The sequence below is a fragment of the Colias eurytheme genome, chromosome 6 (genome assembly GCF_061535395.1).
Source record: "Colias eurytheme isolate Ceu_HAF_F1 chromosome 6, ilColEury1 Martin Lab GWU primary, whole genome shotgun sequence".
In the NCBI taxonomy this organism is placed as follows: Eukaryota; Metazoa; Arthropoda; class Insecta; order Lepidoptera; family Pieridae; genus Colias; species Colias eurytheme.
Window position 1 is genome coordinate 10,035,442 of NC_142985.1, and position 25,842 is coordinate 10,061,283.

Genomic DNA, 25,842 nt, shown 5'->3' on the forward strand with positions numbered 1-25,842 from the left:
TGCAAACGGGATACATACAGATATGACAGTAATTTACTTAGAACAATTAAACGATATCAATAAATAGAAAACGATGAAAATACTTTATAAACGTTACAAATACAATATGGATATCAAAATAGATACGTAAGTACGATTCATATAATTTGGCTCGACGATGACGAATATAAAATACATTATCTAGGTACATAAAAAATTGAAAGCATTGTGAGTATTTATGCGACTATAAGCGATTTTAAATTAAATCTTCCATGTTAATATGGATTCTTTTTGTAAGGACCTAATCGAATAATTTTTAAGCTAAGTTTTACATCAGTTGCGTGATGCGCTCATGTCAACTGTGCTGCAAGTTGTACATATACGTGAATATACATACATAATGAACTAATTGTAACATAAAATAATCTAAAGTAATATTATACTGATAAATTATACAATGTTATATGGTGAGACTATCATTTACACAACCGTAAATTTCTTTATTATACACATTTGGCAATTTCATCAGAGTTTAATACTTGGTTACTTTAGAGCAATATTATTTTTGATTAGTTGACATGGCAAATGATAATTATACATAACGCTGTAACGCACTTTTGAAATTGCCGCAGCGTGTACATAAGATTATATATTTTGGAAACGAAAAGTACAGAACAGATGATTTTATTGTATTATGATAAATTGACAATTTAAAATGTTCTTCGATACTATAATATACTACAACTATACCCTTAGGAAAGGAATCGTGCCTCACGAATGCCGCCTCGCTCACTCACACATTCATGCAATCACTTAACGAGCTATTATCACGGTTTTTTAGGAAAACAAACATCACTACTACAATAAAAAATATACATTGACAAAAATCTAATAATCTTAAAATTAAATTACGCGGACACCCGTAAAATTCAACATTGTGTTCGATTCGCTTAAAAAATAATGCAAAGCCGTGCGCTAAATGACAAATTAACATCGTTAAAATAACGGGTAAAGTTGTTGGAACTGTAAGAACGCGTCACGCCTGAGCCTCAACCATATTTTCATGCGTATAGTCGTTAGCTACAGCGTGAACTAAATATGTATCACTTTTGAAACAACCCTCTAGCGGTAACGTAAGAATAAGAAGAAACTGAAATAGCCATCCAATAAAAATAGTATCACGGATCATACCATCTGTATAAATTTGCTTATATTTTATTAAAATTATGTGTTTGACGCTTTCGCTAGTGAATGTACACGATAAAAATATGGTTGTCTCACTGGTGGAAAAGTGAGCGCTCGTTCGCACACTACTCGGGCTTCGTTGGCACATCACAGGGAATGGGGACTAGAAAGGACTCGGGGTAGGAACTTTCAGGATATTCGGGACGAGGACTTTAAAAGGATTCCCATATATATCGTCGCAAACGACACAGTTTCATCGCTTTAAATAAATAACGGCAAAATGAACTTTATATTTCCGATCATTCAAGCGATGGAATTGTTTCGAATACATAAGAGCATTGCAAAAAAAACAATACTATAGCGAATAGAATAGAATATAAAATCCAAATATAAGAAAGTAACGTTTTAAATTAAGCCCCTAGGAATGTTTAAATTGTAACCCCGAAAAAAGTATCGCTTTCCGCTGCATATCTAATATTACTAATACAATATTGCAAAATAGACTAACGTTTAAATTTCAGACATCATAAAACAAGCGTCCTTTTCTTAGTGTTAATACTAAATGTTTCATTTGAACTTTCTCGACTTTCGGGATTTATTAATTACGTTTTGTGCTTCGAATCAACCTATTAAGTATTCTTTTATAACCACATATTATTATGTACGTTTAAATTAATATTTTATTATTTATTTTATTTAATATTTTTTATTAACTTACAATGAAAATTAAATTGAAGATCCACACTTTAGCAAACACTGAGAAAAGGATTCTATAAAGATAACTATCTGAACTTATGACGTATAACAAGAAGTTAAGTCAGACTTTTTAGTTTTTAATATAAAACAAAATGTCACAATTTAATTGCATATAATTATAGTAATATACAACGAAATATATGTACATATACATAATAATATCTATTTAAATATATACACGTAAATAGTACTTTATATCAATCATAAAAGTTGATCACTCGATTCAACGATCAAAAGAAAAACTTGATGTGTTTAAATTTTAGAAATCGACGAGACTATTACCATGTGTTAGGAACTTAGTATACTAACTTAGTATTCATTAAATTTTCAGAAATTTTATCTATTTCATTTTTATATTTAAAGACTATTATATCAAGTGAATATTTCAAATGAGAACCGCGTGACCAACTCAATCATACAAACAATTACAATAAAATAAAATAAAACGTAAAAATACTATTTGGTATATTAATATAGCAGATATCTAGCCGACACAAAAACTATCAAAGCGATAATATATCAGCACGACACAGACATATAGACATACACATATATTAGTCAAAATAAACCAGTCACAAATCACAGTTGACATAAATTCTCGATTTCACTAAGTCTTTGTAATTCATATTAAAATAGTTAACGAATACATTTTTTATTAAATAGTTGTATCATTCAATTAGAAGAACTTAAAAAGGAAACGGATAAATGCTTTCGAAATACACGACAAACAAGTATATATATATATTGTATATTTGACAGACGATTTTAACATTTCTCTTGTAATATAAATATCGTATATTGGGTTAAGTCGGTATATGAACACAAGTACAAAATCTACGCTGAGCAGTGAACGGTTATATCAGTCGATCAAAATTCTAGTGAAAACAATTTCGACACTAAACACATAAATCGTATGTAATTCACTACGTTTTCGCAAACCAATGTGCCAAAGGTAACAAAATAAAAGGCGACAAACTCACAATAAAAATGCAAGCAGTGGCGTGCGATCAATTTGAAAACGATAATTACGATTAGTAATCATTTGGCGAGTTCTCGACCGTTTCGGTAAACATTTACAAATCTATAATCTGAATTTAAACGATCACTGATAAAATTTAAAAATCAATTCGAAAAATAATAATACATTACTCGCTCTCGGTTATCACTAGACACTAACGCTAAATTTCATGCAATTAACACTCCGACCACTATGAGTTCGCACTGTATTTATGGACCGAAATAGCGCGTCGATATTTACAAGGAGGCGGGAGACGTAGAGTCGGACAGAGTGAAGGTATAGGAAAGTGAGCTCTATCGCTTAGGTATTTCGGTCCATAAGCCAAGCCCCGATGCTCCCAACTGTGCGTTTCCCGGGCGCGAGCGTCTATTAAGTGGAGTCGCCGTAATTTCAGGTACATGTCGAAATGTAACAAGCACTCGGTGCGACCTCGCAATGTCTTCCCGACCCGTGCTGACATTGGTTCCCCTGCAACCATAGCGGACAATATTAATACACCTTTTCTTGATTATAAGATCGTCTACATATTGCGTATCAAGTAAAAAAAAAAGAACATTTGTTGTACTTAGGGCCGATTTTTCAATGCTTGGATAAAACTTATCCGTCCAATAAAGTATTTCACGATAATATTAAAATGTCACGTAAACTGTCAAATATGAGCAATTAGAATACGTTTTTAAAATGGTAGTTTTATACATTATTCGACGAATAAGTTTTATCCAAGCATTGAAAAATCGGCCCTTAGAGGTAACAATAGATAAACAAAAAGAATTTACGAAATGAAAGTTTTTAAAGTTTTGCTTTTACATATATATTTTTAAAACTACTGAACAGATTTCAATAACATCGGTAAGTTACTCTAAGGGCTAATTTTTTAATCCTCGGTTAAAACTTATTCGTCGAATAACGTATAAAACTACCATTTCAAAATGTATTCTTATTGCCCGCAATTGACAGTTTACAGGTGACATAAGGTGACGGATAAGTTTTAACCGGGGATTGAAAAATCGGCCCTAATAATAATGAACTAATTGGCCACTAACCATAACAGTGTGAGCGCGTCTTATATCCCGCACATGGCGGAGAGGCGCGCGCTCAGCTGCACGGGGAACTGGTCGGTGAAGCGGCGCCAGTTCTCCTCGCCCACCTGGTTCTTGAACCCGTGCAGGATTTTCGTGAACATCTCCTTGAGATCGTCCTTCGGGTGGGACCACGAGGCCACCGCGTCGCAGAAGAACATGAAGTCCGGTACTACACCACCGGGGTTCACTTGTATCATCTGGCAAATGCCGCGGAAGGCGGAGTCCTTCTCTTCGTTGTCGCGGATGTTCCGCAGCGAGGTGCACCTGAATGGTAAAGCGGCCGTTCAGCGCGTGCGAGCGAGCGCTACGCTCTCGGCCCGCTCTTTGAGTCGTGTACCTTACTGTGTATGCGCGAGTGGATGGTTATGTTATATTCGGGTGAATTTACACGAGTATTGGAAATTAAATTTATCCATCCATTGATCGATCGTGATTTGAATTTGATCGATCGTGTATTGAAATTGAATTTCGATAGGAAATCGTATGTTTAGATTTGTAATTTGGTGTTTTGCATTTTGTTTTATGAAAAAAAAACTCGAAGGATAAATATCAAGATTTTGAAATTGTACACAGTAAAATAACGAATGAAAGAGGAGTGATTGAAATCATTCTAGGAATTTAGTAAAATCAAAAAGGTTAAATAATAATGGAAAAAGAATACTACTAAAGAACAAAATAAAAATTAATGGCGGTAAAATTAAAAAATGGTTAATGTGTAATATATTGGTGACTGATAAACTATAATGTTTATATAAAACACTAAAAATAAAAATATATACATTCCAAACTGAAAGCAAATTTTGGGAACCGATAATATTATATATAAATATTGTTCAGTGAAAAAAAAAATAAACAACGTGTAGTCTCGTAATGATTTGCCTTGCAGTTTGGGTAGAGAAGTTTATACAATTTAGCATCAATATATATTTAGAAAGCGGATGGTGTTCAACACATAGAGGTAACACAGAAAATAAGATGATCGAACGTTCCCCATCCCATACATCGATAGTACCGGTCAAAGTGTGCTCCTTCCTGAACATAGAACAATTATCATGCCAGCCTCAACATAAACTAGAAAATAATAAAACAATACATATTAACAAGCCAACAAACACCATCCACGATCGAAATAATACTATAAACTTATCGAATATAACAAATTAATAGTAATAATGTAAAGTAATAATAAAAAAAATTTGACTACAGACCACTGGCGTACAAATTGATGTAAAACGGGTGCGACGTCGTGAGGGCACACATAACCTAGCCGACCGATAGTTATCGCTACGCCACGACATACCGAGAACAAAACCAATAAAACAAATCAACAAACCATTCAAAACATATTACATTTACATAATTCGACAGCAACAAATCAGTGTTACGAAGAGAAATTATTTATGAAACGTTGTATACCAAATAACTAATTAAATTAAACATATATGGGACAAAAGGTGGCATAGAATGTTTGGATACGATCACGATTATGACCCGATTTCGACCTATCGGTGTTGTATTCTAATAATGTTGCATTATTTAAAAAAAAAGACGAAAAATTTAAATAAAGCGCGAAGTAAAACTTACAAACACGGATTTTTTTCATAAAACAAATTTTTTATCAATACTTTAAATGCACGTAAAACAATTAGATTTTTGTAATGAAAGTGGCAACAATCTAGGCCACCTTTTCAGTCAGGCACACACTTGTATTCTATTGGCACTACTCCAGTGAAAATATTTACATAATCCCCAGAAATTAAAAACAATCATTAAAATATATATAACATAAAGTAGGCACGTTAAACCTGCTAGCTTCAAAACTACATTTAAACATAAAACTAATTAAATGAATTTAAACATGTTTTTTTATAAAATATAACATATATATATATGTAAAACAATGGCAGAAATTGTATAATGGATATCATTGTAAACATGAAGTTAATAGTAGGATAGTCTTACAGAGAGTATAAATAATTCTAAATGCACAATAATGAAAAATAAATATAAAGCAGTGAGGGGATTTACAATGGTTAAATATTAATATAACATAATATTAGCTGTTAGCCAATTTGAGAAAACTGTATGTATGTATAACATAAATGGTTGGGTTAAACTCAATAATATAGGAAATGTATATTATTAAAAAATCTTATATTAAATCTTAAGAAAGCAATTTATTAAAAATTGTAATTGGGTTAGTCAAAATGAGGCTAAGGCATACCTACTCAATTCTTATAATATTAAATATAATCAAAAATAAAACAGACAGATAGACTAGAATTCGAATATAAATATAAAAATATATCTCAGCCATTTAAGAATGAAATGTTATTTGATTTGCAATTTATACTTTATATTAAATATTTACTATTTTATTTATTAAAAATGAAACACATCTTATAAGATTAAAACATTACTTACCTGTGTTCTCTAACAATGTTTTAGGTGTGTTGGGCCTGTTAATTATTTCAACTAAATGGTTCAACACTAATGGAATATATTTTGATGTTTCTGGGCCTGAAAAATTATTAAAATTAAAATTAGAAGGACACAAGTTGGCTTTTATGTTGAAATTACTCTACACATAACTATGTTATAGTGATGAGACTTTCAAGTGTCATCACACGTAACAAATTAAGTATGTACAAAATACATTCTTATTTAATAATAACAAAACCTTTACAGTTACAAGAGAATGAAAAAATATCATTCAAATCATTTGTTTAATAAAACTTACGTATCTTTTAAGTCAGTAGTTCAATATTAATGCACATTTTCTTTTTATGTGTACCAATTTATTAAACGAAGTGTCTAGTCGTCCGCTAAACGGATGAATAAAATAAATTAGTCGTCCGATTACCGGATGAATAAAATAATTTAATCGTCCGATTATTCGGATTAATAGATAACCTTTTAACACTAAAGCTAGTTGGGTTTGACTAAAGCAAAGGGGGCGCAGGACTTCGAAAATTTTTGATGGAGTTGGTGTCATTATAACACCTATTTATTATTATTTTATCGTAAAGATTACGCTAATATAAGCATGTTTTATAGGAACAACTTTTCTCTAAAATCAAAAATGGCCGAGATATTCGCCCTTAATTCGTTAGGTTAGGTTTAGGTGAGGTTAGCCTTTAGGTTAGGTTAGGTTAGGTTAGGTTAGCCTCCCGGGTCCAGGCCTTGTCGCGGCGGGGGGGCTCAGTAACTTGGGATGCAATCCAGCATCTTGAGTGAAGCTAATTGGACCGAGTGGACTGCTCTCGGTATCCCTCTTATGAGAAGAGGGGACAGGAGACGCACTAGCGCTTAGGCGTGTGTTTGGGGCTTCTATTGCCTAGAGGAGCTTCATGCTCGTAGTATGGCAGGCCTGCAAGGCTTGCGGTCATGGGCGGCGGACTGGTGAGAGTTAAAAAACCTCACTGGTCAGATTTTGGTCAACGTCGGCCAACCCGTTAACGCCTATTTTTAGGGATACGGAGGTCCTACTGGACCAAGAGGAAGTCTAACCTCACTAAAAAATAGACCCTAACACTAAGGTTGGGACGTCGCTGATGGTGTGTATGGCCGGGGAGAGCCCGGTTCCTAGGCGTCCATGAAGAGAGAGGGGAGGAAGAAATATGGAGAAAGCGAGCAATAACCAAACTACTCAGGCGGGTACCAGTGAAGCTGGAGAATCCCGTGGTGTGTCGACAGATGCCTCTGCGGCAACTGTGGACACACTCAGCCCAATCGTATCTGAGGGGGCAATTGGTCGCTGTGTTGTTAGATTGGAGAGAAGTTTAGAGGTGGAATCGCGGCTTGAGTCGTTAATAGAAGACTCTGCGATGAGCCTGAGCTCAACGGGCAAGTTGAGCTGTAATAACAGTACGGGTACCCCAAGAATACAGAGGAAACCCACACGTGAAAAGAGGATACGATCACCTGAGGGGAGTATTTACAACTCGGACTCTCCTAGTGATAAGTCAGCTGCTCCGCTGCCCAAAGTACCTAAGACAAGGGGAAGGCAGAGATATCCAACTTCTTCTATAAGAAGTGTTGGTCTTAGTAGGGCCACTAAGAAATTGGTAGCCAGGCATGGAGAGCAGCGAAAAGAGGCGGAAGAATGTGATGAGAGTGAAGCGGCGAAGCTTGTTGAGGATTATCACCTAGCTAGAGCTTCTTGCCTGAGTGACACGTCCTCCATTATTGAGGTCGAGACTGGTGAAATGTCTCAGGGCATTAGAAACTTGATCTTGCATTTGGCTTCCATGGTGAACAATGTCGAAGTCAAGTCAAGAAATATTAAAGGAACTTTCAGGAAAAGTCTCAAGGAGGTAGTAGTGGGCTTGAGGGACCTAGGTGAAAGAGTTCATCGCGTAACTGCTTCCGAGGAGACTGCAAGGTTGGAACGGGAATTAGCTTCGAAAGATGAGGAGCTAAGACTCATGAAAGAGAAGTACGAAAGAGCGGAGGCAATGAATGCCCGCATGTTTTCTGAGCTAGCCGAACTTCGTAAAGAAGTGGCGGCACTGCGTGAAGAAGCGAAACGGGACGATGGAGATCGCGAGCGCAGACTTATGGTCCAATTTGGAGAATTAGTCAATGCTCGCTTTGAAGCCGTTGAGTCTCGGCTCTTGCCAGAAACCCGAGTCAGACCACCGCTTGCAGCGGACAAAAGGAGAAAGGAAGGAACAGCGAAAGCTAATCCAACTAAAGATAAGTCTCAGGAGAAGAAAAAATCTAAGAAGTCAAGGGGTTCGTCTGATGCCCAAGCACAATTGCAAGAGTCTGGTGCAGCATCTACATCCCATTCTAAAAAGAAGAGAAAGAGGAAGAAAGGAGGCAATGGGAATAGGACGTTGGCTCAAGCACCTATTTTAGCAGATGAGCATCGTTTGGTTCCTGTTACTGATACCCTTAGGAAAGAAAGTTGGGCCACAGTTGTCAAAGGAGGTAAAACCATCCAGAGAAGTCAGCAGGTTAAGAAGACGATCGCACAGTCTACGCGGCAAAAAGCTGCAAAGCTGCGTCCCCCAAGGTCTGCAGCCATAGTTTTAACGTTGCTTTCCGCGGGTGTAGACAGAGGTTTGACATACGCTCAGATCATTTCTGAAGCGAAAAATAGAATTGAGTTAACTAGTCTTGGAATCGAGTCTGTACGCTTTAAGCGTGCCGCTACAGGAGCCGCTATTATTGAGATTCCTGGCGTGGCTAACGAGGAGAAGGCCGATCTACTGGCCAATAAGTTTAAGGACGTATTGAATGAAGCAGAGGTGCGGATCACCCGACCGATGAAATGTGCTGAACTGCGCATTTCCGGGTTGGATGACTCGACCACTTCTGAGGAAGTGACTGCTGCCATTGTAAAGACGGCTAGCTGTCCTCCAGAGATGATCAAAATAGGTTCCATCCGATGCGGTCGGTCAGGTACAGGAACGGTATGGGTTAGATGTCCTATAGCGGTGGCCAAAAAACTTTCAAGTGAAGGAAAGTTACTGATTGGTTGGGTGTCGGCCCGGGTTCAGCTTCTTGAACAAAGGAAAAGGCGTTGTTTCAAATGCCTAGAAGTGGGACACGTCCGAGACTACTGTAAATCAGAAGTCGATCGAGGTGCTCAATGCTATCGGTGCGGTGAACTGGGGCATAAAGCAAGGGACTGTGTGGCAGCGCCACACTGTACTCTATGCGCCTCATCTGGCATATCCGCCAACCATTCCATTGGTAGCAGAGCGTGTGGGGCATCCAAAAAAAAGCGGCATCGTTCAGCTGTATCTGCGGTACAACCACAGCGGCTGGATGCAGAGATGGAAACAGAACATCCCACTTAAGATGGCTCTGCGGTGTTTGCAAGCGAATATCAACCACTGTGCGAGAGCTCAGGACCTCCTGGTTCAGAGCATGGCGCAGTGGTTGGTGCACGTTGCAGTTGTTGCGGAACCATATTTTATTCCAAATCGGGATGACTGGTTAGGAGATTGTGATGGCCTCGTAGCCATTGTGGTGAAAATGCCTGAAGACAGCCCACCTCTTGAAAGAACTATTAAAGGTCATGGTTGGGTTGCGGTTTTACTGGGTGAGACGCTCATCATTGGAGGGTATTTCTCTCCCAATAGGCCGCTATCTGAATTCGAGGACTATCTACTAGAGTTGGAGGCTATTATAAGACAAAACAACTACCGTCGAGTATTGCTCGCTGGAGATCTCAACGCAAAGTCTGCAACATGGGGTTCTCCAGTAACTAGTGCACGTGGAGCGTTTTTGGATGAGTGGATAGTAGCTGTCGGGTTGGTAGTTATGAATCAGGGCTCCGTAAATACGTGTGTACGTCAACAAGGTGGATCAATCGTAGACATCACACTTGCGTCAGCCGCGTTGGCTAGCAGCGTGCAGGGCTGGAGGGTGCTTGAGGACGTAGAGACATTGTCTGACCACCGATACATCCGGTTTGACGTCTCCGTTGTTCAAATGCCCCAAACCGGTCTAAGCCGGATTGCCTGTTCGGGAGAAGGTCCTCGGTGGGCATTAAAACGTCTTGATCGCGAAGCATTGCAGGCTGCAGCGATTGTTCTGGCTTGGGCGTCACCGCTAATAGAGGCTGTTGATGTTGAGGCTGAGACCGAGTGGCTTCGCCAGGCCCTCTCACAAGTTTGTGATGCAGCCATGCCTCGGGTCAGATCTCTGCCTCCCAAGAGGCAGGTTTACTGGTGGTCTGAGAATCTCACAACACTGCGTAGCGCCTGCGTTAGGGCCAGACGCCGATACAGCCGGTTACGTCGACGCCGCTTCCGTGATAGAGAGTTGGAGAATCAGCGCTATGCAGAATATCGCGAGGCCATTAACGAATTGAAGAGAGCCATGGAGAGAGCAAAGGCAAAAGCCCGGGAAGATTTCTTAGCATCTCTCTCTAGGGATCCATGGGGCCGGCCATACAGATTGGCGCTGTGCAAGCTGCGCCCCAGGGGTCCACCATTGACGAGGACGTTGGAGCCTGGGTTCCTGGATAGAGTAGTGGGGACCTTGTTTCCAAACGGGAATGCTGCAGTTGTGCCACCTATAATGGCACAGCCGTTGTCAGAGCAACATCTTACTGATGTGCGAGCTGTTACGGAAACAGAGTTTAGTACGGCACTGATGCGACTTCGGGGTAAGAATACAGCCCCAGGTCCTGACGGTGTCCCCGGACGAGTGCTGGTAATGGCAATGGATTGGTTGGGTGGAAGACTGAAAAAACTCTTTACCCAATGTCTTCTTGACGGCACTTTTCCACGCCAATGGAAGATAGGAAGGCTTGTGTTGTTACGAAAAGAAGGCCGTCCAATGGACTCTCCTTCGGCATATAGGCCAATAGTCCTATTGGACGAAGTAAGCAAGCTTTTCGAGCGAGTAATTGCTAGTCGGCTGGTTCAGCACTTGGAGGGTGTTGGTCCCGATCTAGCCGACTGCCAGTTTGGTTTTAGGAGGCGGCGCTCAACTCTCCACGCAATCTTGCGTGTTAAGAATATAGTGGACCAAGCAGTTGCTCGTGGCAAGTTCGTCATCGCGGTGTCTCTAGATATAGCCAACGCATTCAACACCCTTCCTTGGGCTACGATCAGGGAAGCATTACGGTTCCACGGGGTGCCTCCTTACCTGTGCCATATCGTGGAATCGTACTTATCTGAGAGGTGGGTTGAATATCCTGGGAGGCTTGGCTGGCAGCGCCGAGAAATCACATGTGGTGTTCCACAGGGGTCGGTTCTGGGACCACTCCTGTGGAACATTGGTTATGATTGGGTGCTGCGAGGTGCCACTGTCGAGGGTACCGAGTTGACATGTTATGCCGACGACACTTTGATAACTGCTGGAGCGAAGACTTTTGCTGAGGCAGCCTTGCTGGCAGAGACTGGAACAGCCCAGGTAATCGCACGGATCCGTCAAATAGGTCTAGAGGTTTCCCCATCTAAATCGGAAGCTATATGTTTCCGCGGTTCACGACGAGCTCCTCCACCTGGGTCTTGTCTGAATGTGGGAGGAGTGTCCATTGCCATTCAGCCGTCAATGAGGTATCTGGGACTCATATTGGATAGCAAATGGACCTTCTATCCGCATTTCAAATGTCTGTCGCCCAAACTTCTACGAGTAGCGGGCGCTCTAAGTGGTTTACTGCCCAATATTAAGGGACCAAATGAATCGTGTCGCAAGCTGTATGAGGGGATTGTGCGGTCGATGGCTCTTTATGGAGCTCCTGTCTGGGCTGACTCGTTGACGAGCCGAAATATCAGCCTCTTACGTAGGCCTCAAAGGATGATGGCAATCAGAGTCGCCCGGGCATACCGTACAGTCTCTTATGACGCAGCTTGCTTACTAGCGAGATGTCTCCCCTGGGACTTGGAAGCGGAGATTCTCTCAACCATGTTCCACTGGCGAGAAGACGTAGGCCTGCATCGGAGCATATCTCCTATAGATATGGACAGGCGTAGGGCCAGACTCCGACGACAGGCCACGGAGGCATGGGCCAGACGGCTAGGGAACGCGCAATATGGCATGGTGTCTATCCATGCCATTTTGCCTATATTTAGGCAATGGATGACAAGGCGCCACGGCTCGCTTTCTTTCCGTACGACACAGATTCTGACGGGGCATGGTTGCTTCGGTAAGTATCTGTGTCGAATAGGAAAACAGCCAAATGCTGCCTGTCACCATTGTGATTGTGAGGAGGATACGGCTCAGCACACCTTGGAGTCGTGTCCGGCGTGGATAGCGGAACGCGATGCACTGCGTGCTATGGTTGGATCTGACCTCTCACTTCCGACCGTAGTTGGTGCTATGTGTGAAAGAGAGGATGCGTGGATGGCAGTGCTGTCTTTCTGTGATGCAGTGATGTCACAGAAAGAAAGTGCTGAGCGCGACCGGGAGCGTAGGAATCCCGTGCGTCGCAGAGCACGCCGCAGGGGACGTCGGGTCACTTAGGAGACCTGACGAGCTCCTGCCTTTATCGTTGCAGAGTGTGCGCGGCGGGGGCTGCGCACATTCAATAGGCAACGCGAGGAGGGTGACAGACTGTTGTGGCTGCAGTCTGTTGCAGTGATAGGCATGCGCGTAGGGTAGTCGCGACTACATTCGAGTGGATTGCCAATGGCAGGCGCGCGAGGGGTACCGTGAGCGTTCCTACCGGAGATCCCGGGATCCCCTCTTTACTTGCGCGGCAGTAGACCACCGTGAGGTTTTAGTCAGTAGGAGTCTGACATAACCGTGCTGCTGCCCCCGAAGCAGTCGGTATTCATGATGAATTTCCTCACGTTAAAAAAAAAAAAAAAAAAAAAGGTTAGGTTTCTTAAAAAAAAACTACACAGAAATAGGAGCCCCGCGAAGCGGGGCTCCGTCGACGCGCAAAAAAAATCAAGTTTAGGTTAGGTTAGCCGTTAGGTTAGGTTAGGTTTCTTAAAAAAAAACTACACAGAAATAGGAGCCCCGCGAAGTGGGGCTCCGTCGACGCGCAAAAAAAAATCAAGTTTAGGTTAGGTTGGGTTAGGTTAGGTTTCTTAAAAAAAAACTACACAGAAATAGGAGCCCCGCCAAGCGGGGCTCCGTCGACGCGCAAAAAAAAATCAAGTTTAGGTTAGGTTAGGTTAGGTTAGGTTTCTTAAAAAAAAAACTACACAGAAATAGGAGCCCCGCGAAGCGGGGCTCCGTCGACGCGCAAAAAAAAATCAAGTTTAGGTTAGGTTAGCCGTTAGGTTAGGTTAGGTTTCTTAAAAAAAAACTACACAGAAATAGGAGCCCCGCGAAGCGGGGCTCCGTCGACGCGCAAAAAAAAATCAAGTTTAGGTTAGGTTAGGTTTCTTAAAAAAAAACTACACAGAAATAGGAGCCCCGCGAAGCGGGGCTCCGTCGACGCGCAAAAAAAAATCAAGTTTAGGTTAGGTTAGCCGTTAGGTTAGGTTAGGTTTCTTAAAAAAAAACTACACAGAAATAGGAGCCCCGCGAAGCGGGGCTCCGTCGACGCGCAAAAAAAAATCAAATACCAACGTGTGCCCTCCTCCCCCCTCCTCCCCCCACAAAAAACCTATAATACGTGCGGCAGCTCTCTAAAGAAACCCCGATAACCTAACTATATAGATAAATAGATGTTATCGGACGATTAAATTATTTTATTCATCCGGTAATCGGACGACTAATTTATTTTATTCATCCGTTTAGCGGACGACTAGCTTTGTCCTTTATTAAATACCACAATAAAAAAAATCTTACCCAACTTAATGCTAATTTCGCCGATAGCCCAAGTGGCGTTATTGCATACGGAAATAATTTCCGGATTCAAATTCATTCCGAGAATTGGCAAAAAGTCCGGTATGTAGGGGTGTACGTGTTGAAAACACGCCTTCGTCAGGTCGCCTAGCAACGCGAACGATGATTGACGGACCTAAAATATACTTATACGTTAATTTATATTCAAACCGAAATCAATTAACAACCCATATCCCATTGTTAGTAAGTATGCTGCAATGTCTGTTTAGAATTAGAGGTTATTTATGTAAGATTATTATGTAGGAGAAATATGTTAGAACCACTTATAAGTAACTATAGTGTATAGGTTACAAATAACAAATATAATTAGCGTATTTAAACAAATGAGCAACTATCTACAAAATGTATAAGTAAATAGATGTTCAATTCCAAATAATGATATTATGAGAAAAAATAGTCTTCTACTAAGAAGCATGATAAGATGAAATAAAAAGTGTTACCTCTTTGTGACAAAATAAATTACAGCAGCCAATTAAATTTAAAAGTGACATGTACTATCATCCTTTTTAAAGTAAATTAAATAAATAAAACATTGATATGAAAATAAAAATGGCCAAATTAAACATTAACATAATAAATTAATATTTATATAGCAAACATTTATGTGACTACTTTTCAAACACCAAAACTACTTTACAACAATATCAATATATGTAAAACAAAGTTGTTTTCATCAATTTCGATCCAATTTCAATGTTGAGCAATTTATAACTTAATTTTTATTACACTTTGTTTTACATTAGAATAATTTCCAGACAATATTTTTATTACTACACAAAAAAGACCATTATCATTTTCACATCAATATCCAACACCATATCAACCAAAAATCAATTAACACTTAATACTGGATGATAAAGCCGTTTGGATGTTTACCCATAAGGGGCCACCTAACAAGGAATAGATAAAAAACTAAAATGTCATATGTATGTATATGTATTTATTAATTGTAAGGTGGAATAAATAAAGCTTATTATTATTATTATTACTGGATGATAGCACATGTTGCATGCCCTAATCGCTTGCCCATGAAAGCTCACAACATACAGGATATACCTCAGGCATGGGGTCCTGCATGCACTGGTACAGCAGCTGCATGAGGTTGGAGTTCAGCACCAGGTGGTCGATGTGCCCGTCCAGACCTTCCGCCAAACCACTCAAGAGATCGAGGGCCACGATCATAAAATCCTTATCGGGCGCTTCAAACTGTTCAGGGCTTTGCGTGTTCGCCTGGAAAGACACCTGTTTGTAATGGCATTGGTGAATTTGTTTTCAAAGTTTTACTTATTTAAGCTTATAAATTACTAGCGGTCCGCCCCGGCTTCGCCCGTGGTAGGTACATATTTCGTAATAAAAGGTAGCCAATGTTCTTTCTCAGGGTCTAAAGATTATCTATGCCAAACATCACAATCGGTCCAGTAGTTTATGCGTGAAAACCATACATACATACATACATACAAACCTTTCCTCTTTATAATATTAGTATAGAAATACTTAAATGTATTCATTCTATTACTTATTCGTTTGTTTCACACTTTACAGAAAGGGTGATCACTGGGAGACTAATTATTAAAACCTCACTTTCTAAACCATACATTTAGAAAATGGTTGTGAATATTCGCGTACAATCAAACATAGTAAAATTGTAGTAAGTAATCTAGTCACAATAATATCTACTAAGTTATAGATTTAAGATATGTATTTAAATACAATATTTAAATTTTAAATATTCTATTGACTGTCTAATATTAAATTATCCACGTTTATAGTTTACGTCAAAAAAAAATATCATTTTACATGAGGGTACTTAGTATATTCTATTACTATCAAAGTATAAAATACTTACTAAATTCTGATTCAAAGTCTGCTCTATTAAAGAGACACATCTTCTGAAGACAGGTTCACAGTAGGGCAGGAAACCAGATTGTAAAGCTGTTGCTACTGATGACAAACACTACAACAAAACGTATTTGATATTAATTTTATATTTTACTAGCTTCCGCCCACGACTTTATACGTGCATCCCCGTTTTTCCCCGTTCCCGCAAAAATTTCGGGAAATTCTTTCTTAGCGGATACCTACGTCCTAACATCTACCTGCATGCCAAATTTCAGCCCGATACGTCCAGTGGTTTGGGCTGTGCGTTGATAGATCACTATATCAGTCACCTTTGAGTTTTATATATATTTTATATATTATGTTATTAATATTACAGATATTATATCTTATATGATGTTATAATCATGAGATCTCTTTTAATATTAAACAATAGAATATAAACTTATTGCAAAACTTAATCCTATCTCTATCTGAAAAAAAAAATTGTATTCAAATAATAATAGTTACAATTGTTTCTCACCTCAAGCAACGGGAACAAGTCCTTATCTTCATCCTTCAATACATTCCACTTTGTTATCAAAGGCGGCATGAGCAGGTTAATGTACTCCGGTTTATTTAAATGGTGTCCCACAGAGTCAGCGAGTGTTCCGATAGCGTCGTACAGAATGAGTAAGTTTTTATGCTGATATCTGCTGAAAGCGTACACCAGAGTCTGTAGAATGTGGCCCAAGTATGGGACGAGTTCTGTGCACGCTTCCTCTTCGAGTGTGGCGAATGCTGAACACGCCGCTTCTTGCACGCGTTTGTTGTTGTCCAACACGCGTTTTAGAAGCTGTGAAAATATATTATGTTTAAGTTACTTTTTCATTATAAAAAATGTTGTGGTTTTATGAAACCACGGTAAAAGTGAAACGGCACAAAATTATCGTATTTGTACGATAATAATTATCGTACGGTTCCGAACACTACTTTATACCTACTCGACAGCCGACCGTCACGCGACATGCGCTACACAGACCAAAAAGTTTGAGACGATGTAATAAAAGTTTCACTTTAAAAAGCAAAAATATGACATAAGTTTATTATGATGTTTGAACCCCATGTATTTACTAATTGAACCTTCGTTTACAACAGTAAATTAATCAAAATGTACAGTTGTACATATATATATTTTAACTATACAGGGGCGTCCATAAATGACGTGAAGTGTTTTAGGGTGGGATGGAGTCGAGCCAAATCTCATCTAATCTTACCTTGGGGAGAGGTGGGGTTTCGACAAATATCATGCAATTAAAAAAAAACAAAATTATACTTTTTTAGTTGTATATGTTTAAGATTTTAATCTTACGGTTACAACTTAAGTATGCTATTGTTAAATTTTTATTATATGTATGTACTTATAACTTTCAGCAATATTAATTACTAGTTTTAACTAGTCGTAAATAAAAGCACGAATCATTTTTTTCTTTCTTTTTACAATGACAAACCAATGTTTACATAAGAAACCTACATTTTGAAATGGGATGGGGGAGGGGGTTAAAGGTGATTTTTTTTTTCATTTTTTCTTATTTATCAGTGTATAAATTACATTTATATAGTAAACACACCTCAGTCATAACGGGTCGCAGGTACAGGTCGTGCGACTGCGACACGATCCAGTGCGAGTATCTCGACAGCGTCCAGCAGGTGATGGCGCGCACCAGCGCCTTGCGGTCGGCCAGGCAGCACACCAGGTACGGCACCAGGTCCGGCAGGTGCGGCACCATGCCCACCATGCAGCCGTCCGCTACTGCACCCAGCGCTAGGATACCGCTCTCCTGTCATGTACCGTGGATACTTGTTTATTTTTGACGTGACAACGTCTTATAATTCGATAAAGCCGGCTGCACGCACGAAAAAACATGACTCATGCGGCGTTACCTCGCTCTGAGGCGTTCCATGTAAGGCTTGAAGTGCAAGCGAGAGCGCGGAACGAACGACAAAGAAGCACAATCGGACGTTGTCACGTTCAACTATCGTCAGTAAACCGACTTTACAGACAATTAATTTTTTTTAATATGTACATTAAAAATTGCATATGTTTGATTAATTGAATTGAAAACAGAAAATAAACCATTTATAATTTATAAAAATATTAGCATTGTTTCTAATGGACGAGTCCTTCAGTGACATTAAAAGTAAAGAAAACAATGAGTTTTGTTCAGCTTAGCGTTCTAGAAGACGAACGGCAAGTTGCGAACGACAGCCTCTGCGTTCACAACTTGCCGTTCGTGTGTTAGAAGTTAGAACTCTTAGATAACATGCACTACTTACTTACTCCTTTGTATATAATGAAATGACAAGACATAAACTTGTCTTGTCATTTTATTATAAAAAGGAATTTTTTTACCACAAATTGTATAAGCTAAACATCTACACAACTGTATCACACATCACAAACTATCAGGCATACCTTAATAACCCAATCCTCATGGAAAAGCGTCTCCTTGAGTATGGGGAAGAGCACGGGCAGCAGATCAGCTCCAAACACATTGGCTAGCACATCTAGAGCCGCTGCACTGCACTTGCGCAGGTTCCAGTCGGAGAGGGATCCATCGTCAGTGTCCGCACCACCGTCGTCCTCGTCGTCCGACTCACCGCCCCCTGACATGTTGCTGTCTCCGCTGCCCACTGTATATCAAATGCCATTTATTAATTAATAATCTTGTAAAGGATAGTTGGAAGAAATGGATTCAAGGAATTCATTTATTAGTTGTAATATTATGATACATTTTTAAAAGTTAACTACTTGGTTTCCATATAAAATTGGTATTGTAAATTTCTACAGACAGATTTCTATTGAATATATGGCTGCATTCAATACCTAAACATGTTATTTATATTGCATCTACACATTTGCGCAAATCGCATGACGATTGGCTAGACGAATTACGTGTTTGTTATTCGTCTCGCCTTCCCATACAATTATTTTATTAAAAGACAAATAAAACTCAAGTGAAGCTATTATTTAATCCTATACAATAATTTGTTGGAAAATAATTCAATTTTAATTTAGCAATTTATGTGCTCCTACCATTATGTTTAATCGTATGCGAGCGCGGTTTATGGAACCTCGGCCGTATATCCGACTCGCGGTCGGGCTCCGCTTCGTCCGCGTCGTCATCGCGGTCGCCGCGCAAGAGGATCACGTCCATCTCCGAGTAACGCATACCCCTCACGAGGACCGGCAATAGCGCTGGCAAGCGAGGGCCTAGCACCTATGAATAAGTTTATTTTTTTTTACGTTTTCATTAAATTACACAATATAATGGGTAAACAAGTTATTTATTTACCAAACATGAAATTAATTATGTATGAAATAAGTAATGATATAGTGATTATAGTAAATATCATGAACACACTTAAGTTTACTATTTTGTTACCTATTGTTTAGTATTTATATATCAATTTAGTATTTGTGTTAGTAAACACTGTTACAAAATATATTTGTACGGATAGCTTAATATATTGATGCAATATTAATAGTGTCTCAACTCTCAGCCAATACTAAACTAATTAACATATGGCTGAAAATTGACAATATATACAATGTTTTGAAAGAAAAATAAAATAAAACATTCTGAATGTCAGCACAAAAGATATGAAAATATGTATTTAATATTGATTGGCGGTGTAATATTTATAGCCAATGCTCTCATCAATAACATAATTTCTGGGAAAAAGGATGTTAAATTTTGGATCAAAAGATTATTCCATTGAAACATACAAGATTCAAAATGTTCTTTATAATGTTAGTGGAGATGTGGTTACGTTTCTCAATACAAAAAAAAATGTATGTTTTATAAAAATTGCCCTTATTCCTTATAATTTAAATTAATTAATAATTTCTTATAAGTACAAGTAAGAAAACACAGTATGAAACCAATCAAATATTTGTTTTTATTTGAAATAGGAATAGATAAACTATCAACATACCTCCCTACAGACATTCTGTTCTGCTAGAGATAGCCAAAACTCGCAGGCCTCCAATGCTACACCTTCTTCTGGATCCTGCGTTCTCACTAACATATACTGAAAAGTTACATCACAGCTTAAATACACTAATTGCTTCTTCGGCTTGTGGAAAACAAATTTGACTTAAAATAATTGTAAGAAACAATTGATAATAATAAAATATAAACAACCAAAAAGGTTAAATCTATAAATTTAAGTTAATTACCTCAATAATATTGGGTAAATGTGGAATGAGTCTGTCGAGGCGAACTTCTAATAGTAAAACTAATGCATGACAAACATTTTTTCTCACATCATGGTCTTCATCAGCTGCCAAGTGGAAAAGGTTCTAAAAAAATTTATGCATTAGAATGTTATTAAAAAAACAAAAAGGCATTTTATCTTTCCAAAGCTTACCTCAATAAAAGAATCAATGTGTAACATGAGAGCTTGTGTTCTACTCATAATAAAGTAATTGACACAGGCAATAGCATGACATCTTATTTTAGGTGATGAATGTCTAAAGAACTGTAAAAATTTGGGAATCAAAACATTCAAGGGCCGGTTGAGTGCATCACTATCAAGAAGTTCTGCCGTATCCTCACAAATTTTTTGAAGTGCTCCAAATGCTCCCTAGAAATATTGATAATAGAGTTTTAAAAATGAAACATCAACTAAAAAACTGAAATGTGTTAAACAATAGAACTGAAAGATAATAATTTTACCTCACAAACATTGTAATCTTGTGAATCAAGCATTTGACATAATGATGGCAACAGTTCAGGCCAAGATGTAAGCTCTCCTTTACTAGCAATAGTAGTTATAATAATGCCTACAGTGGCGCGAATTAATGGTGATGGATCACCGACGGCAGATAAACATTCTCGTTTGATGAACTCGGCGACCTCCGGTAAAAAATTGTTGTAGTGTGACTTTACATTATTTTTCAAAATCAAACCACTGAGAGATCTTGTGGGTTCCTCTTCGGATACCAGTTTCGTCAGGACGAAAATTAAATAATTGTTGAAATCTGGATATTTATTCAATTCTTCCAATTTCTGAGATTACATTGTTAGGAAATCGAAAGCTGTCAATGACTGTCATGTCGGAAAAATCGATTTTATCAAGAGCGTGGATTTCAATTAAACAGCAGAGAAATTAGTTTAAAACAATTAACATTAAGATTATAATGAGGTAAACTACTTTAACAAATACAAATAAGAGATAAAGCTGTTATAATTTAAATAGAAAACATCCACGCCGATACGCTTTAGGCTACGTTTGTAAAAAGGATACTTGTTGAACTGCTCTCTGAGTAGCAGTATCTGGTGATTGGGATTCTTTTAAAAGTGTTAGAATTTGCCTTAATCCTTCCTGTTCGGGTTTCCACTCCATTTTCATAATAATTTTCAGAAAACGGTTGTAATTCACTCAATCTCGTAAAAATCAACCATGCCAAAATTTTGACGATATCTGAAACTTGAATTGCCAGTATAAAACAAAAGATTGGCCTGATATAGCCAGTAAAAAAAACGAGCTCATTTAAAAAGTGTTTTCAGAAGTTTGGTTTGAAATAAGGTGAAAAGTATGAAGAAAAAATTTGTAACAAATTCTCTCGTGTATTATAATTTTGTATTGTAAACAAAAGTAAATATTAAATGAGATTTTAATTTTTCATCTAGATGTGGTCTATAGCTATTCCGTTTAAATATATATTTTTAGGAAGAATAAACTACTTTTATTGAAATTTTGCTTATTAGGTATACGGGTAGAATCAAATATCATGGTATGTATCATTTTATTATTGTAATTTTGAGTTTTGTACACAGGTTTTGTATATCTACCATGTACAGTCACGAGCAATAATATATGCCTAGGGGGCGATGTGCAAAAATATCTGTCACTAGAACAAATTCAATAATATCTGTCTGCCCGTATACAGCAAAAATATCTGACATTATTAGGCAGCATAATAAAGTGGCATCAAAATTATATGACGAAAATGTAGAGCAAATAATTGTGACAACCTCTCGAAGCATAAATATGTGACGTCACCTAGGAGGCAATAATATCTGACACAATTTTATATTTCTGTATTGTAAAATATAATTGATTTCTCACAAAAAGCATAAATATGTGACACTAGCTTTCCGCCCGCGGCTTCGCCTGCGTTTTCACAGAAATACCGCATAGTTCCCGTTCACGGCATAAATATGTGACATCAACTAGGTGGCAATAATATCTGACACAATTTCATATTTCTGTATTTTGCATCGATTCCTCACAAAAAGCATAAATATGTGACATCAACTAGGAAGCAATAATATCTGACACAATTTCATATTTCTGTATTTTGCTTCGATTCCTCACACAAAGCATAAATATGTGACACCAACTAGGTGGCAATAATATCTGACACAATTTCATATTTCTGTATTTTGCATCGATTCCTCACAAAAAGCATAAATATGTGACATCAACTAGGAAGCAATAATATCTGACACAATTTCATATTTCTGTATTTTGCTTCGATTCCTCACACAAAGCATAAATATGTGACACCAACTAGGTGGCAATAATATCTGACACAATTTTATATTTCTGTATTTTGCGTTGATTCCACACAAAAAGCATAAATATGTGACATCAACTAGGAAGCAATAATATCTGACACAATTTTATTTTCAATTTAATATTGAATTAATATAAAATAAATAAATTTTATTTTAACTACGTTGTTTTAAAACATGATTACCATATTAATTAATATGTGCCGTCGTACTACATATTGTATGTCTAGATATTATATCCTACTAGCTTAACACCCGCGGCTTCGCCCGCGTTTTCAAAGAAAAACACGCATAGTTTCCGTTCCTGTGGGATTTCCAGGATAAAAGCTCTCATAAGCGTTAATCCAAGTTACCTTCTATGTGTGTGCCAAATTCCATTGTTTTGTCTTTTATTTGTGTGAAAGAGTAACAAACATCCTTACATGATACGAACTTTCGCATTTATAATATTAGAAGGATATCATATCATGACAAAATTAAAGTATTCATATACTTATATGAATACCCACTTGGATAGATCTATTTTATTTGAAGGTTCAGTGTAACCTTCGTGTATTATTTAGAAATTGTTTTGTTATATTTGACGTTAGCGACGTTTGACACGATTGCTCCGTTATTCATTTTCATTTACCTATAATATTGCTATTATTTTATTGAGTATCGAAAATTATGGCAAGTTATCATATTATCGTAATTTCATTTAAATAAAAAATATTAACAAAATATTATAATGTGTCTTTTGCTCATATTCTTACCCCCAGCAAAATACAAAACACTAATTCAATAAAAAAACGTTTGGCCTTTTTAAAGTCCTATCCTATCTTATCCTACTAGTCCTACTATAATCCTACTTCCTATCCTACTAATCTAGTATTATAAATGCGAAAGTTTGTGAAGATGTGTATGTGTGTTTGTTACTCTTTCACGCAAATACTACTGAACCGATTACAATGAAATTTAGCAGACATATAAAGGGTAACTTGGGTTAACACATAGGATAGGTTTTATCCCAAAATTCCCACGGGAACGGGAACTATGCGATATTTCTGTGAAAACGCAGGCGAAGCCGTGGGCGGAAAGCTAGTGTCACATATTTATGCTTTTTGTGAGGAATCAATTATATTTTACAATACAGAAATATAAAATTGTGTCAGATATTATTGCCTCCTAGGTGACGTCACATATTTATGCTTCGAGAGGTTGTCACAATTATTTGCTCTACATTTTCGTCATATAATTTTGATGCCACTTTATTATGCTGCCTCATAATGTCAGATATTTTTGCTGTATACGGGCAGACAGATATTATTGAACCCGTTCTTATGACAGATATTTTTGCTAATCTGCAAATGGTAATATATTTATGCTTCTGACTGTACAAGGTTCTCACCTTGATGCATGCACCGTTGCACGCACAGATCTAGTCTTAGATCATTAAGTAATGGATAACACACGCAGGCGTTTCCCCTTTTGCCGAGGTATAAGATTATTCGAATCGAAAAATCTTATGCTTTCATAAAAACTACTTGCGTAATCGATTACGAACACTCTGCGTATTCGTAAAACATCGAAAGGACGTCTGCGAGTGCTCCGCTAAAAATGCCGTTTTGCACTGTCAAGTCTTGCAGAAGCAATTCAAACATGTCGAATATTAAAAAAGATGGAATAACCTTTCATTTGTGTATATTTTTTTATTTTTTTAACGTACATTTCTAATTAAATGCAATTTCTAATAATCGTCGATGTATCGTTTAGCGATATGATCAAGACAAATAATCGAGTCATGTGTGTACTCGATCATTGATGCGGCCTCACGAGACTATCATGGAAAGAAAATATACAAATTTAATCTTTATGAACTAAGAGATAAAGTTGAATTTAGAACGCGATATTGAACCGCACTCCCCACGAGACTATAAAGTGATGTAGCGAGACTATCTTGAAGAGAAAATATACAAATTTAATCTTTATGAACTAAGCGATAAAGTTGAATTTAGAACGCGATATTGAACCGCACTCCCCACGAGACTATAAAGTGATGTAGCGAGACTATCTTGAAGAGAAATTCAAATTTAATCTTTATGAACTTAGTGATAGAGTTGAATTTAAAAACTCGTCGCTTAAAAGGTCGTTAATTTTTACGACTTTCTTAGTGACGGACTGCTTTTAACTTGAACGTCGATAAAAAAATATTTTTCTAAGTATAATTTGAAATGAGATGAGAATTAATCTTTATTATATTAAAATTTTACACAACTGCATAAAAAGGAGTATAATGTTTATTTTGTAATTCTTGTATATATTTATTAAAATTTACGCTCGGTTACTTTTAACTGGCAGAACATTTTAATGGTACGGAACCCTTCGTGCGCGAGTCCGACTCGCATTTAGCCGTTTTTTTTGTAATGTTAATCTTGTAACCTTTCTATTATGTAATCTATACTAATATTATAAAGCTGAAGAGTTTGTTTGTTTGTTTGTTTGTTTGAACGCGCTATTCTCGGGAACTACTGGTCCGATTTGAAAAATTCTTTCGGTGTTAGATAGCCCATTTATCGAGGAAGGTATATATCATCACGCTACGACCAACAGGAGTGGAGTCACGGGGGTGAAACCGCGCGGAGCAGCTACTTTGTTTATATGTATGTACGAATATTGCGTATATTTCAGATTTACAAAAAATCCTGCTTTAAGGCTAAGGTGGATTGAATGCTGTGGGAGAAAATCAGAATGGACACCTCGGTACAGAAATAATAAAAATTTCTGGACCGATATTTATTTTATTGAATATAATATGTGATGTGTTGAATAAATACATATTCAAATACAAATAAAATGGCGTTTTATTGTTTTTTCGTATGCATATAATAATGATGAAAACGTTACAAATGACCTGTGTAGTATTTTTTATGAATATAATATTAATGTTATTTCTAATTTCAACAAAATTATTATTTTTATAATATCGATATGGTTACATCCCTTTAGAGCGATTGTATTATTACGTATATGTATAGAGATTTTTCTGTGTAATCGATGTATGTGTGCAAAAACATGCTAGTCTGTCCATTTTGTAATAGTTTGAGTTTGTAGAGACACAAATTATTTTTGTGAATGTGTGATTGTGTTTCAAAGTGTGAGTTACCCTCCC

The 25,842-nt window shown here is 37.6% G+C and overlaps 1 protein-coding gene across 4 annotated transcripts; it reads right to left on the bottom strand.

Annotated features, from left to right (window-relative positions):
• Positions 1–1,681: 1,681 nt before the first annotated feature.
• On the bottom strand, positions 1,682–21,595 carry Tnpo (transportin 1). Of its 4 annotated transcripts, none has more exons than XM_090103105.1 (16): positions 21,418–21,595; positions 20,847–21,179; positions 20,539–20,754; positions 20,348–20,470; positions 20,104–20,199; positions 19,202–19,385; positions 18,581–18,798; positions 17,736–17,945; positions 16,649–16,960; positions 16,136–16,243; positions 15,346–15,519; positions 14,233–14,404; positions 6,445–6,540; positions 5,229–5,304; positions 3,982–4,284; positions 1,682–3,406 (listed from the first exon to the last, which is right to left on the bottom strand). In XM_090103105.1, the coding sequence occupies exons 1-15, from the start codon at positions 21,520–21,522 to the stop codon at positions 4,002–4,004; spliced, it is 2,706 nt and encodes a 901-aa protein (XP_089959231.1). In that variant the 5' UTR covers positions 21,523–21,595; the 3' UTR covers positions 1,682–3,406; positions 3,982–4,001. The 4 variants fall into 4 exon arrangements, with proteins under 4 accessions (XP_089959231.1, XP_089959230.1, XP_089959229.1 ...); XM_090103104.1 differs by having other exon boundaries at positions 15,337–15,519; XM_090103103.1 differs by having other exon boundaries at positions 15,346–15,531.
• Positions 21,596–25,842: the final 4,247 nt, after the last annotated feature.

Coding starts and splice junctions, on each gene's coding strand:
- Tnpo (XM_090103102.1), bottom strand. CDS start 21,522: ATGAAAATGGAGTGGAAACCCGAACAGGAAGGATTAAGGCAAATTCTA. Junction 18,799..19,201: donor GCATACGATTAAACATAATG/GTAGGAGCACAT, acceptor TTTGATATACAG/TGGGCAGCGGAGACAGCAAC. Junction 5,305..6,444: donor AACATTGTTAGAGAACACAG/GTAAGTAATGTT, acceptor GTCGTGGCGTAG/CGATAACTATCGGTCGGCTA.